This window comes from Arvicanthis niloticus, chromosome 18 (assembly GCF_011762505.2).
Source record: "Arvicanthis niloticus isolate mArvNil1 chromosome 18, mArvNil1.pat.X, whole genome shotgun sequence".
Lineage (NCBI taxonomy): Eukaryota > Metazoa > Chordata > Mammalia > Rodentia > Muridae > Arvicanthis > Arvicanthis niloticus.
In genome coordinates, this window is record NC_047675.1 from 6,318,519 (window position 1) to 6,346,398 (window position 27,880).

Sequence of the window (27,880 nt, forward strand, 5' to 3'; positions counted from 1 at the left end):
ACACTAATGTTGAAAGCGGTCAGCCCGGGCACTGAGCAGATCCCGGGCGGCAGCTCTGACCTCAACTGCACAGGACCCAGAGGAAGCAGGCCTCCAAGGATCTCTAACCCAGGCAGTATTTTAGGTAAGGAGACAGCAACACCCGCCCCAAACAGGGAATAACTGGGACCCATCGGTACACAGGAATTCACTCCTGGACCGGAGCACTGGTTCCTTCCTATCTGGGTCAGAGCATTGAGTAGATCTTGGGGCCCAGCTCTAACCCCAGTAGTAACAACCGCCCCACACAGTTCTGATACAACCAAGATAAGAGGAAAGACAGGCTCCAGTCAGTGACAGGGCAGGTGGCACTAAGGAGATCCGGATGGTGAAAGGCAAGTGCAAGAACATAAGCATCAGCAACACAGGGTACTTGGCATCATTAGAACCTAGTTCTCCCACACTAGAAAGTCCTGAATTCCCCATATCACTAAGAAAGCAAGATTCAGATTTAAAATCACTTCTAATGATGATGATAGAGGACTTTAAGAACGATATAAATAACACTCTCAAAGAAATTGAGGAGAACACAGGTAAACAGGTAACAGCCCTTAAAGAGGAAGCACAAAAATCCCTTAAAGAATTACAAGAGAACACAACCAAACAGGTGAAGGAATTGAACAAAACCACCCAGGACATAAAAATGGAAGTAGAAACAATCAAGAAATCACAAAGGGAGACTACCCTCGAGATAAAAAACCTAAGAAAGAGATCAGGAGTCATAGATGCAAGCATCACCAACAGAATACAAGAGATAGAAGAGAGAATCTCAGGTGCAGAAGATACCATAGAAAATTTTGACATAACAGTCAAAGAAAATGCAAAGTGCAAAAAGCTCCTAACCCAAAACATCCAGGAAATCCAGGGCACAATGAGAAGACCAAACCTAAGGATAATTGGTATAGATGCGGGTGAAGATTTTCAACTTAAAGGGCCAGTAAATATCCTCAACAAAATTATAGAGGAAAACTTTCCTAATCTAAAGAAAGAAAGGCCCATGAACATACAAGAAGCCCACAGAATTCCAAATAGACTAGACAAGAAAAGAAATTCCTCTTGACACATAAAAATCAAAACATCAAATGCAGAAAACAAAGAATATTAAAAGCAGTAAGGGAAAAAGGCCAAGTAACATATAAAAGCAGACCTATCAGAATTACATCAGACTTCTCACCAGAGACTATAAAAGCCAGAAGATGCTGGACAGATGTCATACAGACCCTAAGAGAACACAAATGCCAGCCTAGGCTACTATACCTAGCAAAACTTTCAATTACCATAGATGGAGGAACCAAGATATTCCATGACAAAAAACAAATTTACACAATATTTTCCCGCAAACCCAGCACTACAAAGGATAATAGCGGGAAAGCTCCAATACAAGGAGGGAAATTATATCCTAGAAAGAGCAAGAAAGTAATCCTCTTCCAACAAATCCTAAAGAATATAGCCACACAAAGATAATTCCACTTCTAATAACAAAAATAATAGGAAGCAACAATCATTGTTTCTTAACATCGCTTAACATCAAGGGACTCAATCCGTCAATTAACAGACATAGGCAACAGACTGGATACATAAACAGGACCCAGCATTTTGCTGCATACAGGAAACCCACCTCAGTGACAGAATTTACCTTAGAGTAAAAGGCTGGAAAACAATTTTTCAAGCAAATGGTCCTAAGAAACAAGCTCAAGTGGCCACTCTAAAATCTCCAGCCTGAGAACACAAAGGGAGGGACTCATGGCTCCACCTATATAAGTAGTTGAGGGTGGCCTTTCCTGGCATCAGTGGAAGTGGACAGCCTTGGTGCCTGAAAGTTTGGATTCCCTAGTGTTGGAGAATTCGAGAGAGGGAGGTGGGAATGGGAGGATGGTAGGACTACACCCTCATAGTAATAGGAGGAGGGGGGATGTGGTAAGGCTTTTGGGGGGGAATGGGAGAGGAAATAACATTGAAAGGTAAATAAATAAAATAATCCAATCAAAAAAGACAGACAATGGGTTTGGCAATTGTAGTTGAGCAGTCGGGACTTTTTGTCAACAATTTATTATGGGGATTTTGTATAATCCTCAAGGACAAGGTATTGTGGAAGAGGCCCATGGAACTTTAAAAAGATTGGTGGGACAAACTATTGCTGAAACAAAGAATGATGCCGACCTGTGAGCTTGCTGAGTGCCCTGACAAGGGTGACTGGGGAGCTGTATTGGACATATGTTCCTGGCCCACCTTTGCTTGACTATATCCCAGATGGGACAAGCTGCCTTGCCTCAAGTTGTTAGACCTTGTGGGATAGAGAATTGAAAAGAGAAACTATGTCTCTTATATTCTTCTTAAAGGTGCTCAGCTATTAGGACTCAATCAGGTACTGGTCTAGAAATCAACCCAATACGGGAAATAACAGTCTACTTTTGGAAGACTGGATCTGGACCTTGTCAAGAACATATTTGGAAGCTAGCTGTAGCTTGCTATGAAGTTGGGATAGCAAGAGATAAAGTTGGGACAGGATCTGGACTTCAAACAAGGGTTAGTGCATGTTTTAAGGCTCTTTTAATTGTCAAGCTAAAATTGGTTTTGTCTCTTCTACAGCATTTATTGTAAGGTGCATTGACTGTATAATTTCCAATTATGTTAGTATGTTGAAACCTGGTGTGTCTGTTATGGAGGTCTATCAACCAGCTTTTGTCTCACTGCCCCGAGTATTAGAAAACCTTGATTCTCAAAATAAATAAATAAATAAATAAATAAATAAGCTTGAAAGTGCTGGAAGAAGTGAGTTTGGCTTTAAGTAGAAGCAAGGGCTGATTATTGCTGGTATAACAGCTTTAATTCCATTAATTGCTAGCACCACTGCTTATGCAATAGCATTGACACAAGGAGTTAAGACAACTATTTTTGTTAACCATCTAGCAAAAAATGTTACTAATGTATTGAATATACAAAAGGATTTATATAGGTATCTGGAACAACGAATGATGCTCTATAACCCATTCAAATTATCTGAAGGAGGTTCAGGGTTCATGAGTTAGGAGCCATCCCAAATGTCATGACAAATATTATTGGAGTAGTGTTACTTTTGAACTTCACAATGATTGTCATTATAATTAGAAAAAATTTTAAAGACACCTGTAGGATATTTGACATGATCCTAACTCCTCTCTGGATGTGTTAACTTTGCATAATGAGATTATTAATTTAAAGAATGCTGCTCTATTGACCTTTGATAAAATTGTCCATGGCCTGAGCTCAGTATTTCTATTTTAGATAAACCTCAGGAATGGCATATGTAGCTAGATCAGGCTAGCCCTTCTTGCCCTGGGAATACTTTTATTCCTGTCCATCATGTTAAAGCTTATCTGTAACAACACCAACATGTTGGCAGCCAAAGTAAATGGCTTAAACCTGAAAATGGACCCCCAGACAAAGTTATTAAATTAACAGGCTGTTAAGCTAAGGATAGATAAGATTCTGCACAGAGCCTTACCAACCTAAGACATAAGTGCATTGCCTTTGATAATGCATATTCCATGACGGGTAAGGAAGGCATTCTTGTCAGAACGACCTAAGACAGGTTCAGTCTTGATAACCAAATTAAAAAGGGGGTAAGGTGGAGACCCTTTGGGACTGCTTGACAAAAAGCTTACATGGGCCAAGGACAAGGAAAGGGGCTGCTTGACAGGAATATGATATTGTCCAAGGACAAGGAAGTAGGCTTCAAGCAGGAATCTGACATTAGACTAGAACAAAGAAGTAATTTCAGTTAGGAGTCTAAATTGTAGACTATAACAAAGAAGTAATCTCAGGCAGGAATCTGAATATTAGGCCAGAACAAAGAAGTAATTTCAGACAGGATTCTAAATTTTAGACTAGAACAAGGAAGTAGGCTTCAGACATGAAAATGACCTTGGGCTTAGGATAGGGAAGTAGGCTCAGATACTTTGGTCATCCTGATAAGCCTTTAGAAACAGTGATCACAGGAGTATTCATGTAACTGGGTTTAATGCCTTGCATTTTTTGACTATTTGTGTTTATTGTATTGCTTGTTCCTCGACTATTTGCACCTATTATATTGCTAGACCCTCAACCTAGAACTGACCTTATTACATGCATGTAATCAAATGGTATAAAAGCATAAAGGAAGAGGAGGTATAAGATAGGGGGTTCTAAGGAGGGGAAATGGAAAAAGGAAATGACATCTGTACTGTAAATAAATAAAATATGCAATTATAAAAAAAGAAAGGGGTCAAGGTAGAAAGTAGCTATTGACCTCTGGCCTCCATACATATGTTCATACACATACATGCACAGTTGCACAATTCATGCAAACACAAGCATACACTGCACACAATGTAAATACTGAAAGAAAGGGAAATTGAGTTAGTGAGGACAGCAGGTTGGAACATAAGAGTCTATCAGGAGGAGTGGGTGAGTGTTGCTATGGCAATGCTCCCAGTCATAATGTTTCACTGTCCCAGACCCCTCAAGAGTGTGACTTACTTCATGTCCCCCAGACTCAAAGTACTTTGTAACATTCCAACCCACACTTTTAACCACTATAATGTGTTTTGGGAAAATGAATTTGAAATTCATACAAATGAATGACAGTCATTTTTGTTTTTTCTGACTTGGGAATAATTCCTGTGAGCAGTCATGTCCTCTTGTTTCTCTCAGCTCCTGGTTGCTCCTCTAGTTCTTCTGCCTTGCCCAGGAGAAGAAGCCACCATCCCAGCATCATTTGTGAAAGGGAATTCAGAATGGGTTTTTCACAGCACTAAGACACTAGAAGTAGCCAATATGCTAACCATAATGCCATTTCTTTCACTGCCCAGAGACCTCTGTGGAGATCCTGTGGAAGGAGCTCTTAAGGCCTCCTGTCCTCTTGGTTTCCATCCCCCTCACTTCTCTCCTGCTGTCCTGCCTCCTCCTTCAGGGACTGTCATCTTTGTCTGGCTCTGCTCCCTCTGTCTCCCACTTTGCTTTTCCTCTGTCTGCCCTCCATGTCCATCCTCCAGGACCTTCCTCATCTCATGCCTCTAACACATGGACCACTTCTTCTCTGTTGACCCCCACATTGGCTTTAATCTATTTTTCAGGTCAAAGTGGTGGCAGGCAGAGATACTAAGACTCATCAAAGAGGGAACTGCTCCCCACACACAGCTGAATTGACACACTGAACCAATAGACACCAACAGACGCTTTGAGAGCATTGCTCTTCAGAAATACCATGGGGCACGCAATGCTATGGCTTTACCATCCACCACACACCTTGAACACTGAGATGACATATGACAGGAATGCCAAGTGTCCACCTGTTTCCCTTGTGTCAGAAAGACAGGGACAATGAGACAAACAGAAGTAATAGCTTCATGTTCTCATTTTCTCAAGCATTGCCAAATGTTTTTAATTTTACAAGTGTGATTTATTATCTGGTGTTTGATGCTTGAAGAAGAGTTTTATACCCAAAGACGGTATCAACTACTAAAAGCTAACTTTTATCCATTTATCCTCATTATGAAACTTGAAGGATTCTGGACATTCATGACATATCACAAGAGGTGAGACCCTGTGTGCAGTTATTGTTTTATTGCCCGGTCTAACATCAGACCACTTGAGAAAGCATTCTCTTGCTTCTCAAATCCCACACTTCTCTTTCATTTCCCCACAATATTAAATCACTTGGAAAACTAGTCCTGAATCCTTAAAAACAAATCAAACATTACTGCCACGATCCATCAGACCAGCGTGTAAGCAAGTCTGAGTGTTCAGTGTAGGTGGGGCCACCTCTGAGACATGGTCCTGGGTTCTATAAGAAGGCAGGGTAAGATGTGAGGAGCAAGCCAATACACAGCATTGTCCCATGGCCCCTGCCTCAGGTCCTGCCTAGATTTCCTGCCCTGGCTTCCCTTCATGATGGACAGGAAGCTGCAGGGGTTGGAGGGAGGGAGAATACTTTCCTCCCCAAGTTGATCTTTGTCCTGATGTTTAATCACAGCAACAAACAGTGAACTAGGACATCTACTAGCTCCTGTCCCTCATCCTGTCTGACACCATGTTGCTCCTGCCACAGATTTTAATGGTGGTGTTAGCAACAATAGGCAAAACTGTTATTTGAAAGGCACTATAATTGGTATATTCTGTGATTATGGCCATGCTTTTACAATTTAAATTAGTGCATTATCTTAAAAATAGTCTTTATCATGGTGGCGCATTCTTTTAATCCCGGTACTCAAGAAGCAGAGGCAGGTGGATCTCTGTGAGTTTGAGGCCAGGCTGGTCTACAGAGTGAGTTTCAGGATAGTCAGGGCTACACCGACAAACCTCGTTTCAAAAAAATTGATATAATAATAACAATGGATAATAATATTAATATTTATCTTAGTTAGCATTTTATTATAAAATCAGGGAGAATGGACCTCCCATGCCACTCTCTACATGTGATTTTTGGTGGAATGTTAATTGAAAATATATAATTAATATAAAGTGGCCAAATGAGAGTGTTTTAGGGGACATAATCAAGTATCTGCCCTTATGAGATTTCTCAAGCCTTTATAAGATCTCAAAATAATCACAGTTAAAAGAGTTTAAAAGAGTTTTCTATGTTAAACTAGCAACAGTAAAGAGCCGATGAGACGGCTTAATGGGCCAAAGCACTGCTACACAAACCGAGGACCTGAATTCAATCCTCCAAACCCGGGTGAGAGAAAACAACCGATCCTCAGAACTTGTTCAACTTCACATGTATGCCATGGTGCATGTAAGCCCACAATCACAGAGAAACACCACACATGCTAAGAGAGGAGAGGGAGAGAGGGAGGAGGGGGTAGGGTGGGTGGAGGGAGAGAGAAAGAGGGAGAGGGACATGGAGATGGAGAAGGAGAGGGAGATTTGCCCTGAGTGTTGAGAAAACACCCATTTATTTCGAGTTTGCTTATTGGATAGGTGACTTTTTAAATAAGGAGTAGGACCTGGTAGGAAACAGAAAAATGCATAAAAGTTCTATAAGCTTTGTTTCCAGGTCTATGATGTCACTGAGGTCTTACTCTGGAATTATCAGGGATTTTCAGAACATTGGTTGAGGTTGTCTTCTCATGAATGCACTGGTACATCTGTGGTTTGCAGCACAATCCCAAGTTTATATTTAATACTTTCAGAACTGATTCTATAATCATTAGAAATTTATAATAGAGATGACTTGAGAACAAAGATGAACTTTAGATGGTTGTACAGAGTTTTAGAGGAGACTAAATTTACATAGTAAGCTTTTTCAAAGAATTAAGAATCTGGAAATACAGTAGACACTAAGGAAAACTCATTCCCAAAGGTATGTTTTAAAAAATGATAACATCTGAAAAGAATGAATATTGCATGTACCTGACAGTGTCTTAGAGGATTCATCATTGGTTTATAACAGCTGTTTGTATATCCAAAGTTGGGATTCAAGGCACAGTTTGAAGGGAGGACAATTACCTAACTGCAATCCTGTTTTAGGGAGAAAAGGCACTTGGGTTAAACACGGCCCGATCAACATTTCACACTTTGCTGCTTCCTCCTCTTGCTGCAGTGCCTGTCCTTCCTCCTCTTGCTGCAGTGCCTGTCCTTCCTCCTCTTGTTGTGGTGCCTGTCCTTCCTCCTCTTGTTGTGGTGCCTGTCCTTCCTCCTCTTGCTGCAGTGCCTGTCCTTCCTCCTCTTGCTGCAGTGCCTGTCCTTCCTCCTCTTGCTGCAGTGCCTGTCCTTCCTCCTCTTGCTGCAGTGCCTGTCCTTCCTCCTCTTGTTGTGGTGCCTGTCCTTCCTCCTCTTGTTGTGGTGCCTGTCCTTCCTCCTCTCACTGCAGTGCCTGTCCTTCCTCCTCTTGCTGCAGTGCCTGTCCTTCCTCCTCTTGCTGCAGTGCCTGTCCTTCCTCCTCTTGCTGCGGTGCCTGTCCTTCCTCCTCTCGCTGCAGTGCCTGTCCTTCCTGCTCTCGCTGCGGTGCCTGTCCTTCCTCCTCTCGCTGCAGTGCCTGTCCTTCCTCCTCTCCCTGCGGTGCCTGTCCTTCCTGCTCTTGCTGCTGAGTAACACTGGCTGACATGCAACCTCACATACAGTGGTTGTCCCATGAATGAGCAAATGAATTCAAACTCTCATCAGAAATCAATAAACAGCCTAAGATTCAGAAATATAACAGGAGCAATTAGATGCTGCAATTTTGTTTAATTTGGTTTTTAAGGCTTTTTTTTTTTTGCCAAATTGTGACTTTTTTTCCTGTAATTTGTCCTATCTCATTGGTATCTATCAAGATAATCTGCATTTTCACCATCCTTAATATTTGTCATGGTTCTCAATCATATATAATTGAAACACAGATGCAACATTTGACATGGCTTTAATCAAATCTTTGCTCATTATAAATCCCGTTTTTTGATAATAATGCAAGACTGAATCACTTACAGCGACCAACAATTATTACTTATACAATATAAAGGGGCTCCACATCCATCGGCAAATTTGGCAGAAGAAATAGTTCGAATAGGGAATCTACCCAGTCTGCCCTATAGACACAGGGCATACAGTGTTACGTGTGCTGCATGTGAGAGCAGCCACTCCTCGCCTGGGCAAGCACTTGCTCATGACCACTCATCAGGATTGCACGGAGGGTTGTGGAGCTGAAGCTGCTTCCATCTGTGCTTCCATGTGCGTGTGGCATGAAGACACAATCATGGTGGTTCAAGATCCAGCCCATCAAGTGGGCCCTGTTCACAGAAGACAGCCTTTTCTGATGGAAAGCCAGCTTGCCAGCCTGTCCTCCTCAAAAACGGGTGTGCTGAGGCGAGGTGAGCAAATCTGTGACATGGGTAAGGTAAGAAATAAAAAAGGTGACTTTTATTCTCTCTTCCTTTCTAGGGGCAATACAGCAAGGCTTCTGAGTACTTCCAACAAGCTTTCAACACTGCGATGGAGCTCCTGAAAATGGAGCTCATGGATGAAACCAAAGTCCACTTTGGGATAGCTAGAGCCCACCAGATGATGCTGACGATGAAGGGTTACATCGAATCTGCCAACACGGACAGCCTCAACTGCCTGCTGTCCTGGAAGGAGACTAGAACTCAAATCGAGTACGATCCAATTCTGGGTAAGGCTTTGGCTTCCTGGAACACTTTAGATTTTGTGTCATTCTTAGGGGCTAAGGCATTTGCCAGAAAGGTTTATTCACATGTTGGTGACTTGAATTTGCTTGGTAATTTTGTCTCTGTTTACTCACTGCTACTTGGAGGTTGGACATACTTTCGAGTACTGGCAACGTTTAACAGAAGCATAAAACAGTGGAAGTGGTCTGTCCTACTAGCCAATCTGTCACTGTTCTCAAACCTCCCAGCAATCTTAGAGGCCACACTGTGCACCAAACAGTTGTTAGGAATAATTTAAAACAAGGAATAAGGCGTGAACAATCAGCTTATGGTTTTTAATAATATCCAGCCATACAGGTATACAAAGTGTCTATAGAGAGACACTAGTATATACGATGTACTTTACTAATAGAACTTAATATTATTTTATTATCTTGAATTTGGATATTTGGGAAATATTTTACAGCAGTGTCTCTTTATACTACTTTGCCTTGGGAATAACTAAATTATTTTATTATAAACAGACAGAGCATGTGTAGGGGTCAACTTGGAAAGTTAGGGTCATTAAACCTGAGGGATAAAACTCAGGTCTTCAAGCAGAGTGGCCAGCACCTTTACCCACTGAGCCATCTTGCCTGCCCTGAATACCAAACTTAGATAATTGAGAAGGAGCAAGATTTTTTTTTCTGTGTTTGTTTCCACCATCAAATAAAACAGTAAATTCAACAGGAAAGACCTTACAGGTATAGGTTAATAATCCCCAATTAATGTTGGGGCTTCACTAAATGAGAGCAAGCTTCATTCCACGTCACACAGTAAGACGATGACAAAACCTGTAAACACTTGGTGTGTAAAGCTCCATGCCCTCCACTGCCCCCAAATATCTGAAAGTAATCATGAGTTGGCCACTTGTAGGTGTAGCTCACTGTCAGTTACTCGAGAGTTTATTCCACAGCCTTCAGTTACCTCCATCTTAGACTTTGACGTCTCCCGCCTGGAATATCAGGAACTAATCCTGGGAAATGATTCCTGTTAGCTGGTAAAGGTTCAGTCCACAGAGGATAAGCCAAACAGCTCAGCGTCGCAGGTTTGTCTTAAATAAACTCTCACCATCCTGATGATACTGGGAAAAAAAATTCTGCCAGGTAGGGGATGGGTGAGGGGAGCGGTCCTCTGATAAGATCCAGGTCTGTCTTTCAGCACCTTCTTTTCTACCTCTGAAAACCCTTCTTTTGTTCATCCGTGCCTCTTAAATTTGTAGTTATTTAGGTTGTTTCTGAGAGCATATATTTTCTTATGAAGGATTTGGTAGCAGAAACAAATCGTGCATTGCCCAAGTGTGGTTCAGATACTAAATCTCTGTATGGTCTGCATGGTGGAGGGTGTGGCCTTCTTCAGAGTGCTATAGAAATCCTGTCCATCTGTGCTTCTCACATGGCTCAGAGCTCTGTGCAGGGATGAGCCACGTCCCTGTGGACGTGAGAAATAATCATTGTTCAGACACATAAATAAGCACTGAGATCTCATTCCGCAGATGCATTCACATTGTCAAGAGCAGCTTCTCTGCTTGGAGATAAAACTGATAGGAAATTACTAAACATGCCTTTTGCATACGTGTATTTTTAGTTCAGAGTACACTTAAAATTCTTTGAGAATATTCTTTATTTTTATTCTGCTTAAAACTCCTCACTGGCTCTTCACTGGATTAAAGGTCTGTTGACGTTTCCAAACCCAATTCATTCCTGTCTGCTCCCCTACACACACTCCACCCTACACCAACTATTGATCATCTTCCTTCTAGCTCAGTTCAGCCGGAAGAACGTCACTCCAGGTGCAGCCGCATCCTTAGATGAAGAAGCCTGAAGCCCCTCCCACTTGAATATGTTCTCTTCTCTGATCTCAGTGAATGGCATTCATTTTTCTCCAAGCCATTTTGTGCCATGACTTTGTTTTTTTTTTTTTAATTAACTGATCAATTGGGAGCAATGGGAACACACATTCCAAATTCTTGATACTTTCTAGGGGAGGAGATACGATATTTGATACCTACAAAGTCCCAAGTAAATGTTTGAATCAAATAGAAGATGGGTTCCTAAGCCCGACCACAAGCTAATTTGCACTAAGCACTTCTTAAATAGGTGTGCAATGCTTCCTTGAGAAGCCTATGACACCACGGTATTTGGATTGCCATCCAATTACCATATGAATGAAGGAAGGTGCTCCTCAAACATGATGTTGACAAAATGAAAAGGTACAAAAATATTATTTGGAAATCTGAGCAGCTTTTAAGTTTTCAACTTTCCCCTTCCTTGTAGGAAGAGGCATCTTTAATCTTGCTATTGAAGGTCCTGTATATTCAGAGGGGAAAAAAAAACAGATCAGAGATCTGAAAGATACATTATGAAAGCTGTGCAGTTATTGGCACCTTGGAGACTTCCATCCTCCAAACAAATCATTAGCTCAAAGAACTTGCCAATATTCTTTTAAGCAGAGAACATGACCCCCTAAGGGAATAGAGCGTGAAAGACCCAGGTCTGCAGATGAAATACGATGGTGACTCACCAGCAGCCACTGTCATCTTGTGCCTCTTCAACAGAACACAGCCAGTGAGAACAGACTCTTCAAATACCAGGAGATGGTCAGAATGATTCCATACCACCTGTCCTCCCTTCCAACATTAAGAATCTCCCAAATTTAACAATTGAGGGGTTAAAAAAAAATCAACTTTATTACAACTCAGTAAGATTACTCAATCCTGAGGCAACTTTAATTATTTGGTTCTAGGAGGCTCAAAGGCCTACAAAGTTCTACTGAATTCTCCAGAGTATCCTTTACTTCCCATACCTAAGATATCTTCTAAGATATCAATCAAATAAATGTTTGTTTTAGTGGGAAAAAGTGATTCATGTTGCAATCACAGACACTGCAATGTAGAAACAAAAGCTTTCCTCTTTCAGCTTACCAGCAGTGTAAACCCCTGCGTGCAGCTGCAGCTGTATAAATGCCAATGTTGTGAGCTATATCATTGATGAGAATTGTGTCGTAACAGGATTTCCATGCACCTTCTCATGGAGGCCAAACATAAATTACATCAGAGAGATAAGATGCGAACCCTGAGCACCGAGACACGTGAGCACACCAGCTAGTTGGAACACAAACACACTGTATTCCATGTGATGTCATGTCAAGGTTTACATGGATGGAAAAATTATCATCTTGGTTTTATGACTTTTATTCCTCAAGAAAAACAAGCAATGTTGTGCCTTGGTCTCTCGGCTCTCACTTCACGGTGGCTTCACCTTGCACCCAGAGTATCAGGTCACTTTCTACTGTAAATTTTGTTTTCATTTCTCATTCATGATCTTACGTCGCCCTTTTAAGGCATAGGAGAAGGTCACATTCATAACAAAACCTTCATAGGCTACTGACTGGACTCTTTATCTGTGAGCTTAATGCCCATAAATATGAAGAGACAATCATGGAATTATCCAACAGACTAACAAACTTCAATTTGTTCTTTGACAGTTTTATACATATGTGCTCTTGCTCTTGTCACCCCTGCCTTCTCTGAATTCCCACCCAGCCCCCTATATCTCCTCTATCTGGCAAGTCCCTTCCCCCCTTTGGTGTCCTTTTGTTTTGTGAGTCACTGAGTTTAACCAGGGCCGTCTCTATGATGACGTGTCTTGAACCAACCACTGGAGTCCAGTGGACTTATCAGTGGTTAACTAACTGCAAAGGATGTGTTCCCCTCCTCCAGAGTCCATCAGTAACCAACTGTTAGGGCAGGGAAGGTAGGACCCTCCAGAGCCTGACTGAACCCATGTCACTGTTGACAGGCCAATTACATGCAGCCAAAGCTCCTGTGGAGTTGTGTTGTGTTGCAGTTGTGTTGTTGGTATCGCACCAGAGGCTAGCAAGTCACTGCCCTCCTTCCTTGTTTCGTGTTCTGACGATCTTTCTGCACCCTCTTCTGCCATGTTCCCTAACCCTTTGAGGGAGTGGCATGTCTTGTTATGGCTAAGCACTCAACTGTCACCTAGGCTCAGCACCCTGAGCAACTACACCGTTCATTACAAAGAGAAGCAGCTCTGATTAAGGCTGAGATTAACACTTGTATATGGTATAAACGTAAATACTTAGAAGGCAATTTGGTGCTATGACAGATAAATTGTCATGCTCTCCTCACTTGGCTGAAGGCTTCATGAACAATGACTTTTTACCTTATTTACATAAGCAAGGATTCCCCACAAGTGGTGACAAGCCTCATACTGTTATGTCTAGTTCATGAGACCTCCAAGAGACCACCAGGGACCCCCAACTCCTATGCAAGCACACGAGAGTCTTAATTCAAGCTCAAGGTTGGGCTACAAATCTTCCTGATAGATCAGGGAGGAGAGGGACCCCCCAGCTCTAGGTAAAGGACGTTTATAAAGAAAAAATTGCAAGTGGGGGTTTCTAAGCCTTGGCATTACATGAGAGGGTAAAAGAATGCTGGTCTCTTTCTCTGAGCCCAAGGGTGGGGGCCATATCACTTCAAGGAAAGCAGACAATAGCTTTCTAAACAGTAGCTTTCCAAGGATAGCAGCTTAAAATAGAGTTTGGAGGACAAGATGGAATCACTTCACTGGGAATACCAATGTGACTATCGCTCCTCTGGGTTGAGAGGTGGGTGGTTTTTTGTCTGCCCCCCCCCCACGCTGAGAATTTCCTTCTCTATTGCTGCCTTGGTTCAATAAAAGAGAATTCTTGACTGCTCAGACAAAAACTATCCCTCCTTTAGATTCCTTTCACGGAGCTCAGTGTGACCAGGCTTAACTTTCCAGGGCACAGAGTGCACCTCCCTCCTGGGCTCTAGTTTTGTTTTGTTTTGTGTGTTGTTGTTGTTATCTTGGGTAATTTGAGAAACTTATGGACCATCTTTGGGTGGTTTCAACCATACAAAACCAGTGCTAACACCAGAACAGAAAGTCTGCATTTGACTGTCGCCGGGTCATATTTGTTTGATTGCTGGAGAAATGTTTGTGTCCTCTGTCTAGCTATGTCCCTTGACCTGTGGCCATGTATCAGACATCCTATGAATGTAGCCAAATCCTTCTACCACTGGCAGAATCTGAGAACATGGCACCTCTCTTCTAGGTATACATCACCCATCTTTGGTAAAGCTCTGATTCTGTTACTGTCTCATTCAGAATTTCTTCTGAAAAGCAGAAGGAACCCACCATTGCTGCTTGGCTTCTAATTCTTCCCAAACCTTCTACAGCTGGGAATTCTCCTTTAGAATTATAACCTAATTCCAGAATTTACTTTTCTTTAAATTTTTCTATTCTAAGATCCTTATATTTTTTTAACTTGGTTTTTAAGTTTTTTACAGTATTTTTATTTTTAAATCATAATGTGATTACATCATCTATCCCCCTTGAGCATGATTATTTTTATTTTCTGACATTAGAATATAATGACATCACTTCCCCCTTCCTTGTCCTCCCTCCAAAGCTTCCCACATACCCTTCCCTGTTCTCTTTCAAATTTGTGGTCTCTTTTTTCATTAACCGTTAGTGTGTGTGTGTGTGTGTGTGTGTGTGTGTGTGTGTGTGTGTGTGTATGTGTGTGTGTGTATGTGTGTTCCTAAATTCCTGAGTACAGCTTGTCCGGTCTGTATGATGTTATTTGTGTGTGTGTTTTCAGGGCTGACTTTTTGGCATTCTCTTTTCTAGGCAGGACTAGTTTATCTCTCAGACAGGGGGGAGTGAGTGCTCTATAACTTTGACTCTTTGGCATAATTACTAGGAAACAAGATGTCTTTAATGGCCATTTCTCTTGTAGCAGTTCCTTTCAGTACTTCAGCAGTGACACTGACTTGACTATCAATCCACGGACTTACACCTACCCTCTCATGGATGATGGCAGCCTCCTGGGGCTGAGCACAATGTAAACCAGAAAGGAAACACTGGGCCAGAATATAATAAGATGAAATGCATGCATATCCCTTCCTTTTAGCCCCAGTCCATCCTGGACAGTGTCAGTCCTTCTGAAATGCATCCTGAAGTCACTACGAACATACTTGAACTTGAACGTACCTGCTCCCTGAACACTCAGAAGTGCTGTGGTCCTGTGTACCATTGTCAATCCTCCAATGATGCTAGGATTGGCTAGCATGAACACTCCCTGAAAACACAGATGTCCAAGTGGCTGAGCTAGCTGCCCTTCATCTGAGTGAATTCACGGACCCATCACTCACTCACCGTCACCCAAGGCTTCACAGCTAATTTTGCTTGAAAATTTATGTGATGAAACATGAACGTAGTATGTTCCTTGGTAATTTGATTGGCAGGAAGCAGAGAAAAACATTACAAGCACTGCTTTTTAATAATTGATAATTACTTACATGGATCTACTAAGTTTAGGCACACAATTATATGACTAATTATGTTGAAAATCCAAGTGGATGCTTAAATAGATGGCCATGCCCTGAGGCCTTTCCTATTGTTTCTGCTGTCTCATTTAACCATGCAAATGTTATTAAGCATTCCTGGCTAAAAATCTTCAAGCTCAAGCAAGTGTAGTTTCATAGATAATTATGCATAATCTTGTCACTTTCTATATCCAACACAGATTTTTTTTTAAACTTTTACTTTCTACTGAGTAGCCTTCTCAGTAAAATGTAATTCATGAAAGATAAGATAAGGTTACCCTCAAGATTTCCATGACTCTTTTGCAAACCTATTTGAAGAAAGAAAAATAAAATAATGCTATCTACAGAAATTAAATATACTTGTGAATGGAAACCTGCATTCATGAATAAATCAAACTGAAGAGAGAACTGAACAATTAGATAAAATTGTAATCACACTTAGGGGAACTTAGGTCTGCATAGATATGTATATAGACTTAGTAGCTGGGATATGAGAGTGATTCCCAAATAAAATTGCAGGTAGCAAATCTTTCAGGTTTGCATATATCAAATCCAAGTTTATGTAACAGTGAGAAATCCACGGGAAAAGGTTTTTAACCATGTGTATATTTTGGTGGGTTAGTTTATTATCATGGGAAATACTAAGGACATTTTTCAGTTCGGCCATGTCTCACAAGACTGGGTTCTGGATAGCCCCACATCGCCCTGGCTCCCAACACAAAGCGAAGCATTCACAAAGTGCATAGGTGAATCAGGGCTCACGGGAGTCCTGCTGTCCATCAGGTAAGGTGGGGAAAGTGAGTCTCTTCCTAACATATGCAGTGAGCATACCTCTCCACCTCCCACCCAAGTGTATAAAGTCTGGAAGAGAGGGAGAGAGAGAGAGAGAGAGAGAGAGAGAGAGAGAGAGAGAGAGAGAGAGCCCAGTGGTTCAGGGGACTGCTCTAGATAGAAATGTCCAAGAAGTCCCCCAAAGCAGACATGGGAAGGAAAAAGCAAGCTCCTCTGAGGAGCTTATCCAGGAAAGACTGGGCTGGCTCTGAGGAGGGCTTATCCAGGGAAGACTGGGCTGGCTCACGGTGGGGGGAGAGGGAGGGGGAAAAGACGTGAGGGAGGGGAAAGGAATGAAGAAGAATGGGGAAAGGGAGAGAGGAACAAAGAGGAAGAGAAGAAGGGAGAGGGGGAAGGAGGAGGGAACGAGGGGAAGGAAAGGGGCATGGGGAGAGGGGATGTAAGGGGGGGAATGAAGAGGAATGAGAAGGGAGAGGGGGAAGGAGTTGAGGCATCTGGTTAATAGTCCTTATAAACCACAGTGAGTGCTTTGGATTTTGTTAGAAATGTGAGCGGAACTATCCAGAGGTTGGAAGCCACCACAGTGGTTGACTTTTCAAACAGACCAGTTCCGCTCTGAGGAAGAGCAGCTGTGACTAGAACAGGAGACTGAACCAAACCTTGGACAAACACAGTGTGTGCTGCCTGGGAAGCAGTCTGTCATCCTTCTGTTGTGTAGTCCCCTGTCCAGTCTTCTGAGTTCAAGTAGGAGATTCCTAACAGAAAACAAAACAAAACAAAAAAACAAACGAACAAACAAAACAACATTGAAATCAGAAGTGTCCCTGGATGAACCAGGACAATCTGTTGCATTTTCTATTCTACACACATATTTTAAGATGACCTGTGGGAACTTAACTTCACATTAACCCTGAGCAGTTTCTCAAGGTGGAATGTAAGGGTTGCTTGTACCGAGATTATAAGACTGGAATACAGTTACTGTAAACCAGTGTTCTAGGGCCCTGAGAATTAACAGATACAGGCTTCTAATGGTGAGATGTATCAGCCTCTGCTTTTCTATTCTATTCTGTTCAAGCTTGAATCTTGTATATGAGAACTGTTTTTAAATTTCTTTAATATGTTAGCTGACCACACAGTTATTTTTTCCTCATGACTATAAGCCACCTCACTAAACTACATAAATCCATGTACTAGTTATTAGAACAAGGTTTTCTCATCTCCAAACTCATTCCCTCGGTTAAGGTTAAATGTATACAGCTCTTTGCATCTTGGCGATATCTCTACACTGTTTCCCTTAAAGGCATAGCATCCCTAAGCAGATGGGTTCTGTGGGAAGTGGTTATAAGTCACATGTGAGATGTGGCGAGCCCTGGCGATGCCTTTGTTCTCAGTGACTGCCTTAGATCCTCAAGTGTCCCCTCTGGTTTGCACTCAGAGCCAATCTGACTGTGGTGTAGGGTTCCCTGAACACTTGCCACCTCTAGGTCCAGCCCTGAGTCACTATTTGCCATGTCTCGATTTACCTAACACGATCTGCTTTTTTTCTACACAGTTACCCCCCCCCCAAGAAGCCGCTCTACCCATGTTGACTGTAGCTAAATATGATCGATCCATTTGCCACTCCACACTTCTGAGTAGCAAAAGACAAACCAGTTCCAGTAGCCTGGCTGGCCACTGGTTTTCACTGTGCTCTATATCCCCTGCTCTACAAGCAGGGTTTTCTTCTCATGACATTTATTCTCATTAGAGGCATTCTTCACCTAACAGGTTCCATGGCTCCTTTAGGAAATGATTTTCCAAATACCAATTATTCATGCAGGAAAATTGCCCCTGGTTAATTGTAAAATGAAACACAGGAAACCCCACAGAGAAGCTACATTAGAGCCAGTGAGATGACTCAGGATTAACTAAGGTGCTTGTTGCCAAGCCTGACTTCCTGAGTTCAATCCCTGGAACCCCTAGATTGAAAGGAGAATACGCCTGAGAGTTGTCCTCTGATCTCCATATGTGTGCTGTGGCACACACATGCAAACACACACACACACACACACACACTGCACAAACTACACACTAAATAAATATTTTAAAAACGTAACATCATACATCACATGCTTACAAAATAAGGCTCCAGTTCCACTCATTGAATACTTGTAAAGAATGGGGTTGAGCCCCTCATGTTATAAAGTCATGCTGTAAAATGTTGTCCAGTTTAATCTTGCTTTACCTGTGGCTGGAATAATATTGTACACTATTATATGTGTTCTCCCTGGAGGAAGATCACTGTAGCAAAGCATGTGACAGAGGCACAGTCCTTGTCCCTTGGCCAAAGCAAAACATATATACATGAAAAATATAAAGAAGCATTTCCTTTCAGTTCAGCTTTGAACCACAAAGGGGCTGGATTTCCCGTGTTTTCCAGGGACAACATGGGGTTAAGGTGGACTGCATTTCAGAAAGGGAGTTGACTCACTCCACTGCAGCAAAAGGCTGCATCGTCCCAGCTAATGACTTGTAGGTACTGAATCCTCAGGTCTCTCAGGTGGGTTCAGTCGATCAGTTTCAGCAGGATGATGAAAAGGTTGAGATAAAATAAACTGACAGTTGCTACTCATCGCAGGCCGCAAGCTGCACCCAGGCAGCTGAGACCCTGGGAGCCTCTTTCTTAAACAAAGGCTTCCATTGCAATGAGCAATGAACTCAAAAAAAAAAAAAAAAAAAAAATCCAGAAATGAGGGCCGATAGGCAGCTGGTGACCAGCAGGAGGAGGGGAACTAGAAAACACAGCAATTGTTGGCTAATTAGAAGCCATTCCCACCTACTTAATACCAACCCATTAAGCAGGAGGCACCCCCCTCTTCCCAGCTACACATGACATTATCCTCTGAGCAGTGCCCACCGGCTGCCTCTGTGCCCACAGATGAACACACTGCCAGTTTAAGAATGCAGTAATTGATTTGGGACACGGGAACGGCAGCTTTCACGGCCCATTTTCAGAAGATGTGAATGTGGCCTTGGCAAGGCCCAGATAAAGCAGTCAGGCCTATAAACTGACAGCTGTCAAAAACAGACAAGCACAGGAGAAAACCTCAGTATATGGGACTTATTTGAGCCTAAGCAAACAATTGCGTAAGCCAGTTTCCCCAGTTTGGCAAGTAGGACTCAAATATTTGGCTTAAATATCTTAACTATCTATAGGCTATCTATAAACACACACACACACACACTTTTTAAAACAATGTATTATAATAGGTGTATGTTCAACTATCTCACATAATTTTTTCAAGCAGTATTTTGAGTAAAATTCTTTTAGTCCCATTTGTGTGTGTGTGTGTGTGTGTGTGTGTGTGTGTTTGAAGGAATAAATTTCAAACAGCCCAAATGAGCTGCTAAGCTGAGTCCGGATGCAGTAAGACACTATTCACACACACAGACCTTCACATTGTTTTAAAGTTCTCATCCTGGCTAGACAGGCCTGGAGATGCTTAGACTCATGCTGTATCCTAGGTCTTTATTGGCAAACACAGTACCTGTCTCCGTTAGTATGCAATTCCCAGTTCTTCAGGTTTTTTTTTTTTTCCTTACAAAGGACAGACTGTTTTCCTGAGTTTACATATCAGCTTTTACATCTTATGCATATTTTTCAGATGATTGATTGATTCTTTTGCACTTGTTTGAACTATTTTCCAGGAAATAGCTCATAGTACTGGTCAAATGTGTACAGGTATTAGAATAAGCAGCAGAAGCAAAAGGATTTTTTCCCTCTGGAGATAAATCAATAACCAGAAGACTTGGGGAGCCGATAGAATCTCAGATGGGGAAGACAGGGCTCCTTGTGAGATACCTGCTATTGGGGGTCAGGGCTGGAGAGCTCAGGGGACCACCAGCAGTGGGAACAGTTTGGAAATGAAGCTGGTCAGAGGAGCAGAACATGGTGCTAAGGTTCCATCCATGTCTGTAAAGCAAGCAAGGTTGACATAAGCCACCATATTTTTCAGATTTGTGTGTTTGTGTGTGTGTGTGTGTGTGTGTGTGTGTGTGTGTGTGTATACATACATAGATGTCAGTCTTGAGTGTTACAGTGGGTTTTTTTTTTGTTATTTTGTTTGGTTTGGTTTTGGGTTGGGTTGGGTTGGGTTGGGTTAGGTTGGGTTTGGGTTGGGTTGGGTTGGGTTTGGTTTGGTTTGGTTTGGTTTGGTTTGGTTTGGTTTTGAGACGGTTTCTCACTAGGACCTGGGGCTTGTCAGTGAACAACAGATGTCATCCCATATCTACCTTCCCAGCAATGTAATTACAAGTACATGCCACCATACTCAACCTTTTCCATGAGTATTGTATTTCACACGGGATTATGCAGAGGTCCTCATTCTTATAATGGCAAAATTATACTGCCTGGGCCATCTCCCTGGCCTCCCAAATGCTGAGACCCTTTGATACACTTCCTCATGTTGTGGTGGCTCCCAATCATAAAAATGTTTTCTTTGCTACTACTTTTTTGTTTGTTTGTTTGTTTTTGTTTTTAGTTTTTCGAGACAGGGTTTCTCTGTGTAGCCCTGGCTGTCCTGGAACTCACTCTGTAGACCAGGCTGGCCTCGAACTCAGAAATCCGCCTGCCTCTGCCTCCCAAGTGCTGGGATTAAAGGCGTGTGCCACCACCGCCTGGCCTCTTTGCTACTTCATAACTGTAATTTTGCTACTGTTACAAATCATAATGTAGTATTTACATTTTCCATGGTCTTAGGTGACCACTGTGGGTGAGTCGTTTGACCTCTAAAGGTCATGACCCACAGATTGAGAAACACTGCTATAAGCACTCCTTTTTAGCTAGTGTGAGTGGAATAGACTAGGTTCTACAAATTGACTTGGTATCCATGTAAAGCACATATTTCAAACATAGGCCTATCATGTAGACCATCACCTGGCGATTCCATGCTATTCAAGGGAAACAGACACCAAGTCCTTCTGCATTCATTACACCTCACACATACCTGCAAGGGAGTACAGCTCATAGACACAGTGCAGCGGAGGGGGAGAGGGAGCCATCTTGCTTTAACACCATGGCCTGGTGTCTTCTCAGCTAATCTTAAACAGAATAAAGGCTTGAAAGCAATTCGTGAAAAAGCTCTCCTTATATCCCAATTTATTATCCTAGAGTGTGTGTGAGGTACAGGTGTGCAAACATGCATCTGTGAAAAGTACAGATATGCACACATGCATCTGTGAGAAGTACAGATGTGCACACATGCATCCGTTCCGTATTAATGATGTTGGAAAGAATGTGATTTTTCTCAGTTCTACCCATTTACTGACCTTCAGGGAAATGCTTAAACTCTCACTTTAGATTAGCCATTTCAAAAAAAGTACTGCTATTACTTTGCATGAAAGTAAATGGTAATGACCTTATTATTTGACCACAATTTTGGTTTTGCAAGCAGACAGCTCAAAAGGTAAACAAAAAAAATCATTGGAAATGATTTTGAGAACTATAATTTAAAAAAGTTTGATCATTTGGAAAACATGACACATGAGCAAAGGTGGTGACTCGTCAGACTGTGGGAAAGGAAGGTTCTCTAATGACCCAGTAACTGTGTCCAAAGAGGCATCATTAAGCAGAGGGGACTTGAACAGCTGTTCTCCCTCTCCTCCCAGGGTGCGGCTGAGGCAAGCAGACTGGCAATTACAGCACAAGAGGCTCTTTTTTTTTCTTTTTCCTTTTCTTTTCTTTTTTTTGTGAGATCTCTCCTTTATTAAAGTGTAGAACCCCCCCCCCCCCCGGTCCATTGTCAGATGCTGGTGGCTTCAACCAGCTTCAGCCAGCTTCAACCAGCCTGTTCTTTCTGCTGTTGCCATCTTTCATAAATGTATATATATTTGTCCCACAATGAGTTGTAAGCTCACTGACTAAGTCAGTAAGTGGCTGGAAATAATAGTCTCTCCTCACTGTCTTTGCTCTCCCCCATCTGCCCATCCAAACATATAGAATTCTTGACCCATCTGATGTGGGTTTGAACCTAGAGTCCTTGCAAACTCAGTGGCCTCATGTCAGATCACACAGGTTTTCTATTGGCCTCCCTTCTTCAACCGCATGGAAACACCTGAATGTAGTTAATCTGGTAAAGGGAAAATCTAAGGAAATACTCTTGTGGGCCTCTAGTAATCACACAAGGCCCTGATTTCCAATCTGCCCTTCACTGGAAAGATGGAAGAACAAATTCAGCAAAGAAGACGTATTCTAGTGCCCTTCCTGCCGAGCAGAGGAACCCAGCTCCCTCCCAAGAACCCACTCATAACACCATCAGCTTGAGAGTTAGGACTTCAACTTTGTGTCTGAGGACAGGAACATAGAGGTCACAGATCCAGCCAAGGACAGGTAGATGAGCAGGTCAGGGCTCCAAGGCACTTGAAAAGCACACCCACACTCTCCCCAACAACACCTGCCAATTTCCTTGTTTTGATGTCGGTACTAACAAAGATAAATTTAAGTTACTGAAAATGTTTACCATCTATCTTCTCAAAAGATGCTGAAAAGTAATGGGAGACTCTATTACTATGTATTATCCTTGTGTATATGATGTGGTTTAATACAGTGTCCCTCTATGATATAGCAAAGAGTATGGTAAATATAGGGCTTACATAGTGTATGGTATTGTGTACATTATGTGGAATACTGTTTATATACTGGGTCATGTTATGCTATACTATAACTGAGATTTCAGTCCTTTCTCAGTGGAGAAAGCTGACTTGCACACCAGTGTTAGTGGCTGAATCTATTTTCTTTGAGTCTTGAGGAAGGATAAGGATTATAGACCTTAAGTTGCCAGTTATATGCATTGTAAAACGGTAAAGACCGAAGTTAATCGCTTTCCGAAATTTTTACTGATCTGTGGGCCCATCTTTCTCTTTTTCTCAAAAAAAAACAAAAAACAAAAAACAAAACAAAAACAAAAAAAAAAAAAAAAAAAAAAAAAAAAACAAGAAAAAGCCTTGCCAAGCTATAGCCTAAGACACAATACTATTTTTGCAAGTGTAGAGGACAAATATCACAGGTTCCTATGTTATAAGACTACGAGGGTGCTTCTCTCCCTGCCTGGAATCCCTGGATGAGCTTCAGAGCTTGGCACATTTCAGAAATCCAACCATAAAGAAAGATTGAAATGTCAAATCCTTATACTCATGGACGCTCCATGTGGCTTGGGAACACAAGCTAGGGAGGTTATGTCAAAGTACAGGGTAAAGAATGTACTTTATGCAGAAAGATGCCGTAGGAAGCAGAAATGTAAGAAAGAAAAGTGTTACTGACAAAGGGGGAAAACAAGGACAGTTACGTGTCTTCCACGTGCGCTGAGGCGCTCTCAGGAATCAGTTCATAGAATAAACATAAAGTTAGACATGTAGCACGCTATCATCCCATGAGGCTCGTGAATAACGGTGCTGCACCCAAGATGCTGTCACTGCACAACCTGTGTGTCTCCACAGTCCGTGCAGCCTCCTGAGTGAGCCGCACAGTCCTGGATGCGCTCGCCTGCTGGTCTTGAGGTTTGCCTGTGGCTTTTGTTTTGTATTTTTGTTCTCCGAAAATGAAAACTCCAAGTTCCCCCTTCACTGCTGGAATCTCTATCGAGTTCACACTTACTACCACATCTCCTTTCTATGAGTCTTGGAGAGTTCCTTAAGTAGTCTCCACATGCATAAGATGACTTTTGCAGTGTTTCCTGGCATGTACCTGCGTAGATTTCATTTCCTCAAGATACCAAAGGTAAAACATTTCAAGTGCTGCTGTGATAAAATTTCATTTTCTGGTAGTCCTACACTGCGGGTGAATAAGTTCAGCTAATGCGGTATTGGAATAGCATGCTTCTGACTTTACCTGTAATGAAGTTCTACCAAACCCCAAATATAAAAGAATTTGTCTTATATAGTGTTCACTTGTATTAAATAAATCTTTCATGTCACAGTCAACATATTAATTTTATTCCACCAGAATGGCACATACAATTCAGGATTTTAATCTTAAACTCCAAATCCATTTTTTTCAACCATCCTATGTTTTTGGACTATGAAGATAGGCCATATATTTTATTGTGGTTTCCAAATCTCAGCTTCAGAAGTCTTTTTTAAAAGGAACTTGCAAGCATCTTATGTGTATGCTTGATTGTCAAGTTAGCTGACTTCAGGATGAGGTTATCAAACTATTCATATTGCTTGTATGCTTTGCTTAGGATGGGACCAAGCCCTGTAGAGCTGCGGAGTCTGAGCTAGCAGTCCCAGTCACACACAGTTATCAGTTCTTATTCTGTTGCACTTTCTTCTGGACTAAACGTGGCAGGTATATTTCTGAAGAGTTGCTAGGGGATTTTGATGCTTGTGAGACACACAATGATGCTTGTGAGGCACACGAATTCACAAACTCCAATCAGTTGGGAAGGAAACAAGAAGCTATCTATAGGAGGAGGCAAAGCTGTGGATTCTAATCGCAACCCCAACATCACTGGCCATCTGATTTTTATTTTCTGATTTGTCACCTGAGCAAGTCATTCATATTAAGCGGGTGGACATGGAGGGAGTCTGAGTCCTGAGTGTGCTGCTGCAGTTCAGGGTGGTCAGGAGGTGAGGTGGGGAGGAAATAGTTAGATCAAGGAAAGTGGCCTTTGAGGAGGTTAACATGGTTCTCTCAGGCCACAATTAGCTCCATGTAAAGTGAGCTCCTATTTAAAAAAAAAAAAAAAAAGTGGACTTGGCCACCGTGTTTCCAGCTTCCTGTCTCACTGGACCATCTTTCCCTCTCATGATGCCATTTGCCATGATTTGATGCAGCCCAGATGGGTCCTTATCAGAAGCTGAACCAATAGTCCCAAAATATCATTCCATATAAAGAACCCAGCCTTCGGTAATTTTTAATTATTTCTTTTATTGTTGGAGATTCTAATATAAATAATGATATCACTTCCCCGTTCCCTTTCCTCCCTCCAAATCTTCCCACATAACCCTCTTTCCTCTCTTTCAAAGTCAAAGTCTCTTTTCATTAATTGTTGTTACATATATCTACATACATACATGCATACATACATATATACATTCCTAAATATGTCAATACAACTTGTTCAGTCTTAGAATGTACTTGTATATACATTTTCAGGCTGACTATTTGGTATTGGATGAACACCTAGTGAGCTCTTCCCTGGGGAAGACTGTTTCTCCTGCTCTCAGTGTTCCTTGGTTGCCAATGGTTCATTACATATGGTTGATTGACCATGACAGCAACAGAAAACACACTAATAGAGAAACACTGAAACAAGTGAGTATGAGACCCTTGGAACTATGATAATTATATACATGTTAAGTAAATAGTTTTCACAAGTTTAAAAGATAACTCCTAGAGAAAGCAAATGGAAAGTGCTGTTTTGCAGTTCGTGTTTGTGAAGCATTTTAGCAATTTAAGCTGTATAAGAATTTGGAATAAAATAATGAAGATTCTTGTAACACACACATGAATACAAACACCACATGGGACTCACAGAGTGCCGTTCATTTGCTCACACTCTGTCTTAAAGACAGCCTGATGCATTGCCCAGACCCTCCAGGACTCCTCCACGACACTGTGGCCGTCCACTGTGAAAAGAATTCCCCAAAGCTCAGTGTGGGGAGAAACATAGGTTTTAGCAGATTCAGAAGAACATGTGGGAATTTTATCACTCTAAAACCACCTTCTCACAACTGTTTAAATATAATTGAAATATTTGCAAAGATTTACCACAAACTGTAATGTCACACTTGTTTCAGATAGGGTGGTTTGGAAGACAGTAGTTAACTATGTTTTTAAACAGTATTTTCCTTTTATCTTCTTTACTGAAAATTGATGCTATTTTTATCTTACTTAGATGTTCTTTGCTTTCTTTTAGGGCTAAAAATTTTTGTTAGGAATGTGTGTACTATCCCTGACACTTCACAAGGACGTAAAAATATGCATAATAGTTTCACATTGTAAAACATTTCAATTTTTGAGAGTCTGTGCAGGTCTAGAATCCCAATTAGCTATAAATGTCATTACTAAGCCCAGGTGGGGGTAAAATATAACATTTTATCAGCCAAAAAGATGGTGTGAATTTAAGATTCACTTTCTAGCCCTAGTCAGTCGTCTGGTTACAAGGGGCTCTAAAGGCAGTAGAAGTAGCAGGTGGTTCCAGTCTGCACGAAAACCTATAAATTCAGTCTGATTTTTGACTAGCTTCCAGGTTAGTCTTCCATTAAGTAGAGATTCAGAACCAATGTAAAGGAAATAAAATGAGCCTTTGGCAGCCTCCCCATAGCTGGGAGCCATCGACCATGGAATGAACAGAGTGGTGGCCAGACTCAGCCACACGGTGCCTAATCTCCCTAATTAGAACCTGGTCTGAAACCCCAGACTACAGCAGCCCAGTGTGACAAAGATGAAGCAGATAGTCCAGTTATCTACTTTTATTAAAAATCATCTAGGTAATTGGCTAAATATTAAAACTAGTGCTACAGCTCTGAGTTTTTAGCAGGGGAGCCAATTTAAGAAGATGCCTTATATCTCGTTCAAATTCAGTTTACAATGTATTTCAAAAGCTGTCTGTAAGCTTATGCAAATGTCTTTTAAAATATATCCGTCTGGACTATGTTCTCAAGCTATACTTTAACATTAGGAAAATTAAAAGTGACTCAGAAAAATTTGGAAATTAGTTTGGAGGAAGCACACTGGAGAGGAAACAGCACAATGTGTAAGGAGATAGTAATATCCACTGACAGTGCCAAAATTATTACCAAATCCTTTTCTAAACTGTTCACACGGTAATTGTGAAATTAGATGTTCACTCTTGTATACTTTCTTTAAATTAACTCTTAGCAAGTTGTAGTGGGACCAAGCTCCTCCCTCACTGTTCAGAGCAGTTGCTCACAAGAAAACAGCATTTCTAAATGCTTCTGTGTGGCTACTCGGTTTCTTATCACTTCAGGGAATGAATTCAGTATATATACTTTGTTTTCTCCCAGATGTGGAAATGTATAGCCATATACACACAGGGTACAAACACCACACATGCTGAAGCTTGAACTGGCAGCATGGAAGCAGCTGTTTGGGTTTCTTTGTTCTGTTTTCCCAGTTTCCCAGGATGACCCCAGGACCTTGCCCATGCTCAGCACCGCCTCCACCCTGGGAGCTGCTGTTTGGTGCACTTGCACATTCGGAGGCTTCTTCGCTGCAGTCTGTCAAAACAGAAGCACGCCGAGCCCCAAGTGCAAAGTGAAAAGGAAACATTTCAACTTAATTCCTACCAAAAGAAAAAAAACAAATAGAAAAAGGTTTAAACAGCATTCTGAAATTGTCCCTCTGAAAATTTGGCTGGCAACAGGGTAGTGACATTTATGTAGTGTCGGGTAGAGAGGAACAGAGAGATTTGCGATGTTTCTGTTCAGGGCCAAGACATTTTAAGACAGGGTGGGGTGGAGGTATACTTTATCCATAGTACTGCATACTTTATGAAATAAAGATAAGTGATGTTCTGAGTTGTGTTCCTGG

General features: G+C 41.7%; 1 protein-coding gene across 1 annotated transcript in view; it reads left to right on the forward strand.

Moving 5' to 3' along the window:
* Positions 1-27,880, forward strand: part of Ttc29 (tetratricopeptide repeat domain 29) — a 193,597-nt gene that overhangs the window by 124,529 nt on the left and 41,188 nt on the right. The window contains exon 10 of the mRNA XM_034522949.2: positions 8,917-9,145. Within this exon, the coding sequence (XP_034378840.1) occupies positions 8,917-9,145 (229 nt within the window). The remainder of the gene's footprint in view (positions 1-8,916; positions 9,146-27,880) is intronic.